Source organism: Scyliorhinus torazame, chromosome 2, assembly GCF_047496885.1.
Source record: "Scyliorhinus torazame isolate Kashiwa2021f chromosome 2, sScyTor2.1, whole genome shotgun sequence".
NCBI lineage: Eukaryota > Metazoa > Chordata > Chondrichthyes > Carcharhiniformes > Scyliorhinidae > Scyliorhinus > Scyliorhinus torazame.
The window spans coordinates 19,570,618-19,588,885 of NC_092708.1; the positions used below are offsets into that span (position 1 = coordinate 19,570,618).

The following is an 18,268-nucleotide window of genomic DNA, read 5'->3' on the forward strand; positions in this document are numbered from 1 at the left end:
CGCTGCTGACTGACCCGCTGGGAACATTGACACTCTCCAAACCCCGCCCCCGGTTTGTGGTCAGTGGGCAGTGCTCTCAGCACTCAGTCAGAGAGAGAGGTTACCGCGACCGGCGCCGTGCCGACCACGCAGGCGCCGATCCTCCGCAGAGCGGAGAATCGCGTCCCAGCATCGGGGCGACGTGGCGTGATTCACGCAACCCCCCCCCCCCGGCGATTCTCCGATCTGGCGGGGGGGGGGGGGGGTCGGAGAATTCCGCCCGAGGAGTCTCCCGTTTTAAACGGAAATGAGGGGAATTTATTTCTCTCAGAGTCGGAATTCCGTAGAACTCTCTTCCCTCGGGAATGGTGGAGGCTGGGACATTGAATATCTTTAAGACTGAATTAGAACAATGGAACAAAAAAGTTCCACGCCGTCAAGTAGCAGGAGCTGGTTACCCCCCCCCCCCCCACTCCTAGTCCCCTACCGCCACCGCCCAGGAGCCGGTTACCCCCCCCCCCCACACTCCTAGCCCCCTACCGCCACCGCCCAGGAGCTGGTTACCCCCCCCCCCCCACTCCTAGCCCCCTACCGCCACCGCCCAGGAGCTGGTTACCCCCCCCCCCCACTCCTAGCCCCCTACCGCCACCGCCCAGGAGCTGGTTACCCCCCCCCCCCCCTCCCCCTCCGCCCCCTACCACTACCGCCCAGGAGCTGGTTACCCCCCCCCCCCACTCCTAGCCCCCTACCGCCACCGCCCAGGAGCTGGTTACCCCCGCCTCCCCCCCCCCCCCCCACTCCTAGCCCCCTACCGCCACCGCCCAGGAGCTGGTTACCCCCGCCTCCCCCCCCCCCCCCCCCCCCCACTCCTAGCCCCCTACCGCCACCGCCCAGGAGCCGGTTACCCCCCCCCCCCCACTCCTAGCCCCCTACCGCCACCGCCCAGGAGCTGGTTACCCCCCCCCCCCCCCCACTCCTAGCCCCCTACCGCCACCGCCCAGGAGCTGGTTACCCCCCCCCCCCACTCCTAGCCCCCTACCGCCACCGCCCAGGAGCTGGTTACCCCCCCCTCCCCCTCCGCCCCCTACCACCACCGCCCAGGAGCTGGTTACCCCCCCCCCCCCTCCCCCTCCGCCCCCTACCACTACCGCCCAGGAGCTGGTTACCCCCCCCCCCCCCACTCCTAGCCCCCTACCGCCACCGCCCAGGAGCTGGTTACCCCCGCCTCCCCCCCCTCCCCCCCCCACACTCCTAGCCCCCTACCGCCACCGCCCAGGAGCTGGTTACCCCCCCCCCCCCCACTCCTAGCCCCCTACCGCCACCGCCCAGGAGCCGGTTACCCACCCCCTCCCCCTCCGCCCCCTACCACCACCGCCCAGGAGCTGGTTACCCCCCCCCCCCCCACTCCTAGCCCCCTACCGCCACCGCCCAGGAGCTGGTTACCCCCCCCCCCCCACTCCTAGCCCCCTACCGCCACCGCCCAGGAGCTGGTTACCCCCCCCCTCCCCCTCCGCCCCCTACCACCACCGCCCAGGAGCCGGTTACCCCCCCCCTCCCCCTCCGCCCCCTACCACCACCACCCAGGAGCCGGTTACCCACCCCCTCCCCCTCCGCCCCCTACCGCCACCGCCCAGGAGCCGGTTACCCACCCCCTCCCCCTCCGCCCCCTACCACCACCACCCAGGAGCCGGTTACCTCCCCCCCCCCTCCGCCCCCTACCACCACCGCCCAGGAGCTGGTTACCTCCCCCCCCCCCCCGCCTCCCTTCCACCCACTGCAACAAACATTTTCCATCCTCCAGCGCTATTCCTTTTTTTTCAAAACATTTTATTAAGGCATTTGTGATTTTGTAACAACAATTCAAATGTAAACATAACTCGGCGAATAACCCCCCCCCCCGCCAACCAACAACCACACCCAGGCTGCATGGCTTACACACACAATTCCCCCGTCCCTCCTCCCCCACTTGCTGATCACGCCTAAGCTCAATTATCCACCCCCCCCCCCCCAGTGCTATTCCTGAATAACCATTGTTTGTTTGTGGGCCTAAGACGGGACAACAACAACTTACATTTACATAGCACCATTGACATAGCAGAACAAAGCCGGCACTTTGCAGGCGCGATTGTTCGGCACTGAGCGACGCAGAAAGGGGGATATTAAGATAAGTGAGCAAAGGTTTGGTTGGTTTTCAGGAATCTCTGAACAGAGGAGAGAGAGATGGAGAGATGGAGATGGAGGGAGTCCGGCTCGGGCAGCTGAAGGTTCAGACGCCAATGGTGGAGACATTAAAATCAGGGCTACTCAGAAAGTAGACAGAAGATAAGGGGCGGGATTCTCTCTGCCCCGTGCGCGAATCGCGCGACGCCGGTCGGGGGCTGCTCTACGCGGACCCCCCCCCCCCCCGTGATTCTCCGCCCGGGATGGGCCGAGTGGCCGCAAAAAAAATCCGAGTCTCACCGGCGCCGTCCACGTGTGGTCTGACCCGGCGGGATCTCGGCGTGCATCCTTTCGGGGGCGGCCTGGGGGGGGGGGGGGGGGGGGGAGGGTCGGACTCCGGGGGGGGGGCCTCCGCTGTGGCCCGGCCCGCGATCAGGGCCTACCGATCGGCGGGCCGGCCTCTCTTGCTCCGTGCCGGCCCCTGTAGCCCTACGCCATGTTGCGTCGGGGCCGGCACGGAGAAGGGAGCCACTGCGCATGCACGCAACACTTAGCCTCAGGATCAGAGAACCCGTCCAGGGTGTTGACATTGTGTCACGTGATATAGGTACACACTCGAACACACGCTCCGGGACGCGTAGGCCTGGATTTTCCGCGCCCCCCCCCCCGCCCCCTCAGGTCGGTTGTGCAGTTTCGGGACATTTCCTGTCTCCACGAAGCAGACTCGGGAAAAAGAGGCCCAGGCATTTGTGGGGAGATTTTGGTTCCTGGAGCCGGGCTGGGTTGCACAGTTGTGGGTTGGAGTGGAGGTTGGGGTCCGCTGCCCCCCAGGATGAGTGCAGAGGCTGCTGCGTGCGGGGTCGAGCTGGGCGGAGAGCCACTGTGGGCACAATTACACCCCCCTGAAAACACTCACCATGCCCCATCCATGCCAACATATTCTGCCTCCTGCCCCTGTACCCACAACCCATACCCCCTCAAACACCATGACAACCGATATCCCTGTACCCACTCCCCATGGCCCTTCCTACCCACTTTGCCACCCTATGCCTCTCTACCCTCACATGACCCCTCGTACCCCAATGCCACTGGTGCCCCCTTTACCTTCCCAAGTCCCCTCACATCCCCTACACCACCCTGCACCCCTCTACTCACCCACCATGACCCCTTAAATTCCATATGCCACTTTTCTACCCATTCTCCCTGCTCATTCCTATATCCATGGAATCCATAGAATCCCTACAATGCAGAAGGGGGCCATTCAGCCCATCAGATTTGCACCAACCGTCCGATAGAGCACTTTACTTAGGCCCACTCCCCCGTCCTACCCCGCGCATTGATCATAGTTAATCCACCTAACTTCTTTGCCAACTTAGTGCCAATTCAAGCCTACCCATGCACCCCACCATCACCCTTTGCCCTTACTACTCCCCACGCCCCCACTCCATGCCAATTCGCCAATATCCACCATGGTTAAACCTCAGGAACCATGCTGACATGGACCAAAGTTATGTTTTACTGATGATGTCAATATTTTGAACAAAACACTCTCATTGATTCAAGAAAAACATTCAAAACTTTGAAATTCCTCCAACTAATCCCTTATGAAAACAAATATTTCACCGAATCTCACAAAAACAAGCATCTCTATAACCACTCGCAGCTGTTAATCAGACTACTCACATAACAGGCACCCCGCTGTGATAATGTTATCTTGTAAAATTAGACATGCATCACAAACCCTATAATGATAACCCTCAGACTTACGCCAGCAGGCAGAATGAAATAGCAAGCACTGACTTTGCTTTAAACTCCATACTTTTTAAAATTAAAAGCCCAGCAGAGTTAAATCCCTTGACAGCTTGACAGTTCCAATGCACTTCTGCACTTTTTACGCACATTCATGTCTATTTTTAACAATCCCAAAGCCTACGTGAGCTCTCCCAAAGCGTATCTTACCTCTCCCAAAGAGTACCTTACCTCGCCCAAAGGGGGTACCTTACCACTCCATAAGAGGTACCTTACTTCTCCCAAAAGGTACCCCTGGCTATCCAACCGACCTCACAATTTAGAACCCACCCCTTCCCCCTCCATGGGACTTCCATAATCGAGCCTCTGCCTGCATTCTCATACAGAGCGAGAGTCTTTCCATCGGCATGGAAATTCAGGCCACAGTTAACAGAAGATGATAGGGTTGGCGGGAGGGCGAGGTGAGGGGGTGGATCGATCTCTGTCTGTATTTATCCATTCTCCCACTCCACACTCCTCCCCCGTTAACCTGGGATCAGAGACGATGGGAAAATGGATCTGAATAGGGCAGCCTGGCTCTAGATCTATGTCTCATCCCGGGGCACCTGAAGCAACCTTTGTCCCACAAAGGTCGGGGCTTTTGCGTCATATGGTGGAATTAGGACACACACAGATTGCTGCAGAATGGCCATGAAAGGACATGGGACTGGAACTATAGGGCCCGAACCACCCTTTAAATCCCTCGCGAGGCCTCTCGCGAGATTTAACAGCCTCATTACACCGCGCGAGACCTAACGAGCTCTGACGAGGCGGCACACTCTACTGCCAGGCTGGCACTGCCAGGTTTTCCGGGTGGCATTTTGCCTGCTCCGGGGATCGGGCCGGGGTGCCCCTGCCCTTATGAGGTGCAGTGTTATGGGGAGAAGGCAGGAGAATGGGGATGAGAAAAATATCAGCCATGATTGAATGGCGGAGCAGACTCGATGGGCCGAGTGGCCTAATTCTGCTCCTCTGTCTTATGGTCTTATGGTGGGGGGGGGGGACTCAAAGGTCACGGTGGGAGGTCTGGAGATCGGGCGCCGGTTAAAAATGGTACCCCGATGCCTCTCGCACTTGCAAGCGGATCTCATTAGTTCAGGAAATGTAACTAAGCGCGGGGCCTTCCTCGCCGAGGCCCAGAATTGAAGCAGAGTCCCATTTAATAACGGGATCGTTCTCTGCGCTGCCAGAGCCGGCAAACACCCAGCTAAACGCGCCCGACACGGCACTCTGTGTCATTTCAGTTAAATTGCACCCATAATGACTGGTCAGGCAGGGACAGAGGGAGGGGATAGTGATTAATTTTACCCAGTGGAATAGGAGCAAAATCCTCTGAAACCCCCCAGCACAGGAAAACTGAATACCCATGAATAGTGACTAATGGAACCTTTAATTTGAACTTATCTTTAAGAGCATAAATAGGGGTTGAATGTGTCCTCTTGCACAGAGCATGGAGTTCAGCACAGCCTCCTAAAGCAGTGAATAACAAGCAGAGAGTAACGCACACCATGCTGTTTAGGGTCAAAGACAAGACCATGAGTTTATATTTTGATATTTTCCTTTGGTATCAATTTTGTATTCCTGTCAGTGAATCATCTCTTGGATGGAGAACAATATGAATATTAAGCAACATGCTGGAATTAACTGAGTGTATTTTACTATGTAGGACAATAACAGGAGTAAACTCCTTCCCATTCACTCCCATTGTACCCAATCCTAATGGATCCAAACCCTTCCCATTCACTCCCATTGTACCCAATCCTAATGGATCCAAACCCTTCCCATTCCCTCCCATTGTACACAATCCTAATGGATCCAAACCCTTCCCATTCCCTCCCATTGTACACAATCCCAATGGATCCAAACCCTTCCCATTCACTCCCATTGTACCCAATCCTAATGGATCCAAACCCTTCCCATTCCCTCCCATTGTACACAATCCTAATGGATCCAAACCCTTCCCATTCCCTCCCATTGTACACAATCCCAATGGATCCAAACCCTTCCCATTCACTCCCATTGTACACAATCCCAAAGGATCCAAACTCCTTCCCATTCATTCCCATTGTACACAATCCCAATGAATCCAAACTCCTTCCTCATCCCTGCCATGAGATGAACATAGAACATACAGTGCAGAAGGAGGCCATTCAGCCCATCGAGTCTGCACCGACCCACTTAAGCCCTCACTTCCACCCTATCCCCATAACCCAATAACCCCTGCTAACCTTTCTGGACAGTACGAAGTCTTACAACACCAGGTTAAAGTCCAACAGGTTTGTTTCGATGTCACTAGCTTTCGGAGCACTGCTCCTTCCTCAGGTGAATGAAGAGGTCTGTTCCAGAAACACATATATAGACAAATTCATAACCTTTCTGGACACTAAGGGCAATTCAGAATGTCCAATCCCCCTAACCTGCACGTCTTTGGACTGTGGGAGGAAACCGGAGCACCCGGAGGAAACCCACGCACACACGGGGAGAACGTGCAGACTCCGCACAGACAGTGACCCAAGCCGGGAATCGAACCCGGGACCCTGGTGCTGTGAAGCCACAGTGCTAACCACTGTGCTACCGTGCTGCCCCTAAATCCCGCTTATTCTATGTGTTTGCCAACACCCTGAGCCAATCTCCAATTGTGGACAATCCAGGTGGGCCAAACCCATTTAACACCCTTTCTGTGCAGAGCTGAAGACCCCTTCCCATTCAATCCCAAATCCAGCGTTCCAAACGAAGCAACTCCTCTGTCATTAATCCCACTGGGGAAAATACCAGTGGACCAACACCCTTCCTGTTCTCTTGGATCCAATCGGAAGGGACCAACTCTTTAAATAAACACAGGGGACACAGAAGAACCGAGGCAGCAACACCAACGCCAGCTCTTCACCGTCTCGTTATGGTGCTCACTTTGGAACATGAATCATTTTCATCGAGTGAATCATTAAGTGATGATTAAACAGCTATCCGAGCGAGACCTGCAAATTGCTTGTCTCTTCCGTAAACCTTCATCTCAGTGTGATTCACGCCTGTGAGCCGGCCTGGTGAGAATTTCTCTCCATCTCTTCAGCTTCTCGGGTTTTAATCTCTCTCTCTCTCTCTCTCGTTTTTCCGCAGAGGAATGCGTTCCACTCGCTGCCGAAACCAGCACGGCACAGTGCCACCTTCCGTTTCCTGCTACTGACATTTATCGCCGTCGCGGGCATCGCTGGCATTCTCATTGCCGGAGCCGTCATCTTCTGCATCAGACAAAATGCCAAGCAGCGTCAGAAAGAGAAACTGGCCGGTCTGGGCCCTGAGGGAGGAACTGACACCTTGCTCGAATATCAGGTACACCCGTCCGTCCAAAGTCTGGTACACCACCCTCCAATATCAGGTACACACACCCTGCAATATCAGGTACACAAACCCTGCAATATCGGGTACAACACCCTCCAATATCAGGTACACACACCCTGCAATATCAGGTACACAAACCCTGCAATATCAGGTACACAAACCCTGCAATCTCGGGTACAGCACCCTCAAATACCAGGTAAACACATCCTGCAATCTCGGGTACAGCACCCTCCAATATCAGGTACACAAACCCTGCAATATCGGGTACAGCACCCTCCAATATCAGGTACACACATCCTGCAATCTCGGGTACACCACCCTCCAATATCAGGTACACACATCCTGCAATATTGGGTACACCACCCTCCAATATCAAGTACACACGCCCAGCAATATCGGGCACAACACCCTCCAATAACCGGTACACACATCCTGCAATATCGGGTACACACACCCTGCAATATCGGGTACACACACCCTGCAATATCGGGTACACACACTCTCCAATATCAGGTACACACACCCTGCAATATCAGATACACAAACCCTGCAATATCAGGTACACACACCCTCCAATATCAGGTACACACACACTGCAATATCAGGTACACACACCCTGCAATATCAGGTACACACACCCTCCAATATCAAGTACACACACCCTGCAATATCAGGTACACAAACCCTGCAATATCGGGTACACCACCCTCCAATATCAAGTACACACATCCTGCAATATCAGGTACACACACCCTGCAATATCAGGTACACACACCCTCCAATATCAGGTACACACATCCTGCAATATCGGGTACAGCACCCTCCAATATCAGGTACACACACCCTGCAATATCGTGTACAGCACCCTCCAATAACCGGTACACACACCCTGCAATATCGGGTACACACATCCTGCAATATCGGGTACACACACCCTGCAATATCGGGTACACACACCCTGCAATATCGGGTACACACACTCTCCAATATCAGGTACACACACCCTGCAATATCAGATACACAAACCCTGCAATATCAGGTACACACACCCTCCAATATCAGGTACACACACACTGCAATATCAGGTACACACACCCTGCAATATCAGGTACACACAGCCTCCAATATCAAGTACACACACCCTGCAATATCAGGTACACAAACCCTGCAATATCGGGTACACCACCCTCCAATATCAAGTACACACATCCTGCAATATCAGGTACACACACCCTGCAATATCAGGTACACACACCCTCCAATATCAGGTACACACATCCTGCAATATCGGGTACAGCACCCTCCAATATCAGGTACACACACCCTGCAATATCGTGTACAGCACCCTCCAATAACCGGTACACACACCCTGCAATATCGGGTACACACATCCTGCAATATCGGGTACACACATCCTGCAATATCGGGTACAGCACCCTCCAATAACCGGTACACACACCCTGCAATATCAGGTACACCAACCTCCAATATCAGGTACACACATCCTTGAATATCGGGTACAGCACCCTCCAATATCAGGTACACACACCCTGCAATATCGAGTACACCACCCTCCAATATCAGGTACACACACCCTGCAATATCGGGTACAGCACCCTCCAATATCAGGTACACACATCCTGCAATATCGGGTACACCACCCTCCAATATCAGGTACACACACCCTGCAATATCGGGTACAGCACCCTCCAATATCAGGTACACACACCCTGCAATATCGGGTACAGCACCCTCCAATATCAAGTACACACACCCTCCAATATCAGGTACACACACCCTGCAATATCGGGTACACCACCCTCCAATATCAAGTACACACACCCTCCAATATCAGGTACACACACCCTGCAATATCGGGTACACCACGCTCCAATATCAAGTACACACACCCTCCAATATCAGGTACACACATCCTGCAATATCGGGTACACCACCCTCCAATATCAGGTACACACATCCTGCAGTATCGGGTACAGCATCCTCCAATATCAGGTACACACACCCTGCAATATCGGGTACACCACCCTCCAATATCAAGTACACACACCCTCCAATATCAGGTACACACACCCTGCAATATCGGGTACACCACCCTCCAATATCAGGTACACACATCCTGCAATATCGGGTACAGCATCCTCCAATATCAGGTACACACACCCTGCAATATCGGGTACACCACCCTCCAATATCAGGTACACACATCCTGCAATATCGGGCACAGCACCCTCCAATATCAGGTACACACACCCTGCAATATCGGGTACACCACCCTGCAATATCAAGTACACACATCCTGCAATATCGGGCACAACACTATCCAATAACTGGTACACACACCCTGCAATATCGGGTGCACACATCCTGCAATATCGGGTACAGCACCCTCCAATATCAGGTATACACATCCTTGAATATCGGGTACAGCACCCTCCATTATCAGGTACACACATCCTGCAATATCGGGTACAGCAACCTCCAATATCAGGCATACACATCCTTGAATATCGGGTACAGCACCCTCCATTATCAGGTACACACATCCTGCAATATCGGGTACAGCACCCTCCAAAATCAAGTACACACATCCTGCAATATCGGGTACAGCACCTCCAATATCAGGTACACACACCCTGCAATATGGGGTGCACCACCCTCCAATATCAAGTACACACATCCTTCAATATCGGGTACACCACCCTCCAATATCAGGTACACACATCCTGCAATATGGGGTGCACCACCCTCCAATATCAAGTACACACACCCTCCAATATCAGGTACACACCTCCTGCAATATCGGGTACAGCACCCTCCAATATCAAGTACACACATCCTGCAATATCGGGTACACACACCCTCCAATATCAGGTACACACATCCTGCAATATCGGGTACAGCACCTCCAATATCAGGTACACACACCCTGCAATATGGGGTGCACCACCCTCCAATATCAAGTACACACATCCTGCAATATCGGGTACACCACCCTCCAATATCAAGTACACACATCCTGCAATATTGGGTACTCCACCCTCCAATATCAGGTACACACATCCTGCAATATGGGGTGCACCACCCTCCAATATCAAGTACAAACATCCTGCAATATCGGGTACACCACCCTCCAATATCAGGTACACACATCCTGCAATATGGGGTGCACCACCCTCCAATATCAAGTACACACACCCTCCAATATCAGGTACACACCTCCTGCAATGTCGGGTACAGCACCCTCCAATATCAGGTACACACATCCTGCAATATCGGGTACAGCACCCTCCAATATCAGGTACACACATCCTGCAATATCAGGTACACACGCCCTCCAATATCAGGTACACACACCCTGCAATATCGGGCACCGCACCCTCCAATATCAGGTACACACACCCTGCAATATGGGGTGCACCACCCTCCAATATCAAGTACACACATCCTGCAATATCGGGTACAGCACCCTCCAATAACAGGTACACACATCCTGCAATATCGGGTACAGCACCCTCCAATATGAAGGACACACACCCTGCAATATCGGGTACACACATCCTGCAATATCAGGTACACACACCCTGCAATATCGGGTACACACATCCTGCAATATCAGGTACACACACCCTGCAATATCAGGTACACACATCCTGAAATATCAGGTACACCCACCCTGCAATATCAGGTACACACATCCTGCAATATCAGGTACACACACCCTCCAATATCAGGTACACACACCCTGCAATATCGGGTACAGCACCCTCCAATATCAGGTACACACACCCTGCAATATCGGGTACACAACCCTCCAATATCAGGTACACACATCCTGCAATATCGGGTACAGCACCCTCCAATATCAGGTACACACACCCTGCAATATCGGGTACACAACCCTCCAAATCAGGTACACACATCCTGCAATCTCGGGTACAGCACCCTCCAATATCAGGTACACACATCCTGCAATATCGGATACAGCACCCTCCAATATCAGGTACACACATCCTGCAATGTCGGGTACACCACCCTCCAATATCAGGTACACACATCCTGCAATATCGGGTACAGCACCCTCCAATATCAGGTACACACACCCTGCAATATCGGGTACAGCACCCTCCAATATCAGGTACACACACCCTGCAATATCGGGTACAGCACCCTCCAATATCAGGTACACACATCCTGCAATATCGGGTACAGCACCCTCCAATATCGGGTACACACACCCTGCAATCTCGGGTACAGCACCCTCCAATATCATGTACACACATCCTGCAATATCGGGTACACCACCCTCCAATATCAGGTACACACATCCTGCAATATCGGGTACACACATCCTTGAATATCGGGTGCAGCACCCTCCAATATCAGGTACACACATCCTGCAATATCGGGTACAGCACCCTCCAATATCAGGTACACACATCCTGCAATCTCGGGTACAGCACCCTCCAATATCATGTACACACATCCTGCAATATCGGGTACAGCACCCTCCAATATCAGGTACACACCTCCTGCAATATCGGGTACACACATCCTTGAATATCGGGTGCAGCACCCTCCAATATCAGGTACACACATCCTGCAATATCGGGTACACACATCCTCCAATATCAGGTACACACATCCTGCAATATCGGGTACAGCACCCTCCAATATCAGGTACACACATCCTGCAATATCGGGTACAGCACCCTCCAATATCAGGTACACACATCCTGCAATATCGGGTACACACATCCTCCAATATCAGGTACACACATCCTGCAATATCGGGTACAGCACCCTCCAATATCAAGTACACACACCCTCCAATACCAGGTACACACATCCTGCAATCTCGGGTACACACATCCTCCAATATCAGGTACACACATCCTGCAATATCGGGTACAGCACCCTCCAATATCAGGTACACACATCCTGCAATATCGGGTACAGCACCCTCCAATATCAGGTACACACATCCTGCAATATCGGGTACACTCATCCTCCAATATCAGGTACACACATCCTGCAATATCGGGTACAGCACCCTCCAATATCAAGTACACACACCCTCCAATATCAAGTACACACACCCTCCAATATCAGGTACACACATCCTGCAATATGGGGTGCACCACCCTCCAATATCAAGTACACACATCCTGCAATATCGGGTACACCACCCTCCAATATCAAGTACACACATCCTGCAATATCGGGTACACAACCCTCCAATATCAGGTACACACATCCTGCAATATCGGGTACACAACCCTCCAATATCAGGTACACACACCCTCCAATATCAGGTACACACATCCTGCAGTATCGGGTACAGCACCCTCCAATATCAGGTACACACATCCTGCAATATCGGGTACAGCACCCTCCAATATCAGGTACACACATCCTGCAATATCGGGTACAGCACCCTCCAATATCAAGTACACACATCCTGCAATATCGGGTATAGCACCCTCCAATATCAAGTACTCACATCCTGCAATATCGGGTACAGCACCCTCCAATATCAGGTACACACACCCTGCAATATCGGGTACACACATCCTGCAATATCAAGTACACACATCCTGCCACATCGGGTACAGCACCCTCCAATATCAGGTACACACACCCTCCAATATCAGGTACACACACCCTGCAATCTCGGGTACAGCACCCTCCAATATCAAGTACACACATCCTGCAATATCGGGTACAGCACCCTCCAATATCAGGTACACACATCCTGCAATCTCGGGTACAGCACCCTCCAATATCAGGTACACACATCCTGCAATCTCAGGTACAGCACCCTCCAATATCAAGTACACACATCCTGCAATATCGGGTACAGCACCCTCCAATATCGGGTACACACATCCTGCAATATCGGGTACAGCACCCTCCAATATCAAGTACACACATCCTGCAATATCGGGTATAGCACCCTCCAATATCAAGTACTCACATCCTGCAATATCGGGTACAGCACCCTCCAATATCAGGTACACACACCCTGCAATATCGGGTACACACATCCTGCAATATCAAGTACACACATCCTGCCACATCGGGTACAGCACCCTCCAATATCAGGTACACACACCCTCCAATATCAGGTACACACACCCTGCAATGTCGTGTACAGCACCCTCCAATATCAGGTACACACACCCTGCAATATCGGGTACACACATCCTGCAATATCAGGTACACACACCCTGCAATATCAGGTACACACACCCTGCAATATCGGGTACACACATCCTGCAATATCAAGTACACACATCCTGCAATATCGGGTACACCACCCTCCAATAACCGGTACACACATCCTGGAATATCGGGCACAGCACCCTCCAATATCAGGTACACACACCCTGCAATATCGGGTACAGCACCCTCCAATATCAGGTACACACACCCTGCAATATCAGGTACACACACCCTGCAATATCGGGTACACACATCCTGCAATATCAAGTACACACATCCTGCAATATCGGGTACACCACCCTCCAATATCAGGTACACACACCCTGCAATATCAGGTACACACATCCTGCAATATGGGGTGCACCACCCTCCAATATCAAGTACACACACCCTCCAATATCAGGTACACACCTCCTGCAATGTCGGGTACAGCACCCTCCAATATCAGGTACACACATCCTGCAATATCGGGTACAGCACCCTCCAATATCAGGTACACACATCCTGCAATATCAGGTACACACGCCCTCCAATATCAGGTACACACACCCTGCAATATCGGGCACCGCACCCTCCAATATCAGGTACACACACCCTGCAATATGGGGTGCACCACCCTCCAATATCAAGTACACACATCCTGCAATATCGGGTACAGCACCCTCCAATAACAGGTACACACATCCTGCAATATCGGGTACAGCACCCTCCAATATGAAGGACACACACCCTGCAATATCGGGTACACACATCCTGCAATATCAGGTACACACACCCTGCAATATCGGGTACACACATCCTGCAATATCAGGTACACACACCCTGCAATATCAGGTACACACATCCTGAAATATCAGGTACACCCACCCTGCAATATCAGGTACACACATCCTGCAATATCAGGTACACACACCCTCCAATATCAGGTACACACACCCTGCAATATCGGGTACAGCACCCTCCAATATCAGGTACACACACCCTGCAATATCGGGTACACAACCCTCCAATATCAGGTACACACATCCTGCAATATCGGGTACAGCACCCTCCAATATCAGGTACACACACCCTGCAATATCGGGTACACAACCCTCCAAATCAGGTACACACATCCTGCAATCTCGGGTACAGCACGCTCCAATATCAGGTACACACATCCTGCAATATCGGATACAGCACCCTCCAATATCAGGTACACACATCCTGCAATGTCGGGTACACCACCCTCCAATATCAGGTACACACATCCTGCAATATCGGGTACAGCACCCTCCAATATCAGGTACACACACCCTGCAATATCGGGTACAGCACCCTCCAATATCAGGTACACACACCCTGCAATATCGGGTACAGCACCCTCCAATATCAGGTACACACATCCTGCAATATCGGGTACAGCACCCTCCAATATCGGGTACACACACCCTGCAATCTCGGGTACAGCACCCTCCAATATCATGTACACACATCCTGCAATATCGGGTACACCACCCTCCAATATCAGGTACACACATCCTGCAATATCGGGTACACACATCCTTGAATATCGGGTGCAGCACCCTCCAATATCAGGTACACACATCCTGCAATATCGGGTACAGCACCCTCCAATATCAGGTACACACATCCTGCAATCTCGGGTACAGCACCCTCCAATATCATGTACACACATCCTGCAATATCGGGTACAGCACCCTCCAATATCAGGTACACACCTCCTGCAATATCGGGTACACACATCCTTGAATATCGGGTGCAGCACCCTCCAATATCAGGTACACACATCCTGCAATATCGGGTACACACATCCTCCAATATCAGGTACACACATCCTGCAATATCGGGTACAGCACCCTCCAATATCAGGTACACACATCCTGCAATATCGGGTACAGCACCCTCCAGTATCAGGTACACACATCCTGCAATATCGGGTACACACATCCTCCAATATCAGGTACACACATCCTGCAATATCGGGTACAGCACCCTCCAATATCAAGTACACACACCCTCCAATATCAGGTACACACATCCTGCAATCTCGGGTACACACATCCTCCAATATCAGGTACACACATCCTGCAATATCGGGTACAGCACCCTCCAATATCAGGTACACACATCCTGCAATATCGGGTACAGCACCCTCCAATATCAGGTACACACATCCTGCAATATCGGGTACACACATCCTCCAATATCAGGTACACACATCCTGCAATATCGGGTACAGCACCCTCCAATATCAAGTACACACACCCTCCAATATCAAGTACACACACCCTCCAATATCAGGTACACACATCCTGCAATATGGGGTGCACCACCCTCCAATATCAAGTACACACATCCTGCAATATCGGGTACACCACCCTCCAATATCAAGTACACACATCCTGCAATATCGGGTACACAACCCTCCAATATCAGGTACACACATCCTGCAATATCGGGTACACAACCCTCCAATATCAGGTACACACACCCTCCAATATCAGGTACACACATCCTGCAGTATCGGGTACAGCACCCTCCAATATCAGGTACACACATCCTGCAATATCGGGTACAGCACCCTCCAATATCAGGTACACACACCCTGCAATCTCGGGTACAGCACCCTCCAATATCAAGTACACACATCCTGCAATATCGGGTACAGCACCCTCCAATATCAGGTACACACATCCTGCAATCTCGGGTACAGCACCCTCCAATATCAGGTACACACATCCTGCAATCTCAGGTACAGCACCCTCCAATATCAAGTACACACATCCTGCAATATCGGGTACAGCACCCTCCAATATCAGGTACACACATCCTGCAATATCGGGTACAGCACCCTCCAATATCAAGTACACACATCCTGCAATATCGGGTATAGCACCCTCCAATATCAAGTACTCACATCCTGCAATATCGGGTACAGCACCCTCCAATATCAGGTACACACACCCTGCAATATCGGGTACACACATCCTGCAATATCAAGTACACACATCCTGCCACATCGGGTACAGCACCCTCCAATATCAGGTACACACACCCTCCAATATCAGGTACACACACCCTGCAATGTCGTGTACAGCACCCTCCAATATCAGGTACACACACCCTGCAATATCGGGTACACACATCCTGCAATATCAGGTACACACACCCTGCAATATCAGGTACACACACCCTGCAATATCGGGTACACACATCCTGCAATATCAAGTACACACATCCTGCAATATCGGGTACACCACCCTCCAATAACCGGTACACACATCCTGGAATATCGGGCACAGCACCCTCCAATATCAGGTACACACACCCTGCAATATCGGGTACAGCACCCTCCAATATCAGGTACACACACCCTGCAATATCAGGTACACACACCCTGCAATATCGGGTACACACATCCTGCAATATCAAGTACACACATCCTGCAATATCGGGTACACCACCCTCCAATATCAGGTACACACACCCTGCAATATCAGGTACACACACCCTGCAATATTGGGTACACACACCCTGCAATATCGGGTGCACCACCCTCCAATATCAGGTACACACATCCTGCAATATCGGGTACAGCACCCTCCAATATCCGGTACACACATCCTGCAATATCAGGTAAGGGACAATGGTTGGCAGAGATGTAATATGTGATTAGTCGAACGATGTCCTACCCACTCTTGTGGGTGGTTCCCGTCTGCCTCATTCCTTTCCACTTGCTGTGTGTCAGTCACAGGTTTTTGAGACAAGACTTTTCCGTCAGAGATTCCGGTATCCAGGTTTATAATGGGATTGGAGAAGGTACAGCTGATGGGCCTAAACGTCCGAGCTCCCCAGTGTCGGGTTAGGGGAGTATCCCAAAGGTGCCCTTCGGATATTCGCAGCTAAAAGTTTTCATGGCAATTGCCCTGAAGTGCAAAGCCTGCTCTGGGCAATTGCCCTGTACTGGGAAACATCTGAAAATGTGATTTAAATCGCAAACCTCAGATGGTTCCGGCAGAGTTACACAATTAAAACAACTTCTAACTTCTGGTAATTATTGTATGGACCCAGACCCCTCCCCCTCGCCCCCCCACCCCCACCCAGAACTCCCCCATTCCCCAGCCCCTAGTGTCTCCCCCCACAACCCTGAATTACACCCCCCCCCCCCCCACCCTCACCCCCAGGGCCCAACGCCCTTGCTCTCACCTCCCCAACCGGTGGCACAGCGGCACAGTGGTTAGCACCACTGCCTCACAGCTCCAAGGTCCCGGGTTCAATTCCGGCCTCGGGTCACTATGTGGAGTCTGCACGTCCTCCCCGTGTGTGCGTGGGTTTCCTCCGGGTGCTCCGGTTTCCTCCCACAATCCAATGATGTGCAGCTCTGGTTGATTGGCCATGATAAATTGCTCCTCAGTGTCCAAAATGTTAGGTGGGCGACTGGGATAGGGCGGAGATGTGGGTTTAAGTAGGGTGCTTTTTCCAAGGGCCGGTGCAGACTCAATGGGTCTCCAACCCCCAATCTCTGACTCCCACTGACCTCCAACTCCTGCCCTCCGACCCCGCCAACCTTCAATGCCCCCGCCCCTCAAACTCCAATTCCTGCCAAATCCTATCCATTTATCTTAAACAATTACCCTCTCCCTGGCCTGTCAAGGTGATGCACCGTCAATTACCACAAGTCGAGAATGGTGGAACAATCGAGGCTTTATTGAGCAAGATGTTGTGCCTCCTGTAGCTGGAACCAGAATGGCTGCAGCAC

The 18,268-nt window shown here is 52.0% G+C and overlaps 2 protein-coding genes across 2 annotated transcripts in view; one reads left to right on the plus strand and one right to left on the minus strand.

Annotated features, from left to right (window-relative positions):
* The window catches only part of LOC140386639 (receptor-type tyrosine-protein phosphatase-like N), a 358,411-nt gene that overhangs the window by 265,454 nt on the left and 74,689 nt on the right, over positions 1–18,268 (plus strand). The window contains exon 5 of the mRNA XM_072469145.1: positions 7,042–7,254. Within this exon, the coding sequence (XP_072325246.1) occupies positions 7,042–7,254 (213 nt within the window). The remainder of the gene's footprint in view (positions 1–7,041; positions 7,255–18,268) is intronic.
* Positions 1–18,268, minus strand: part of dnajb2 (DnaJ heat shock protein family (Hsp40) member B2) — a 186,327-nt gene that overhangs the window by 14,081 nt on the left and 153,978 nt on the right. The window lies entirely within an intron of this gene.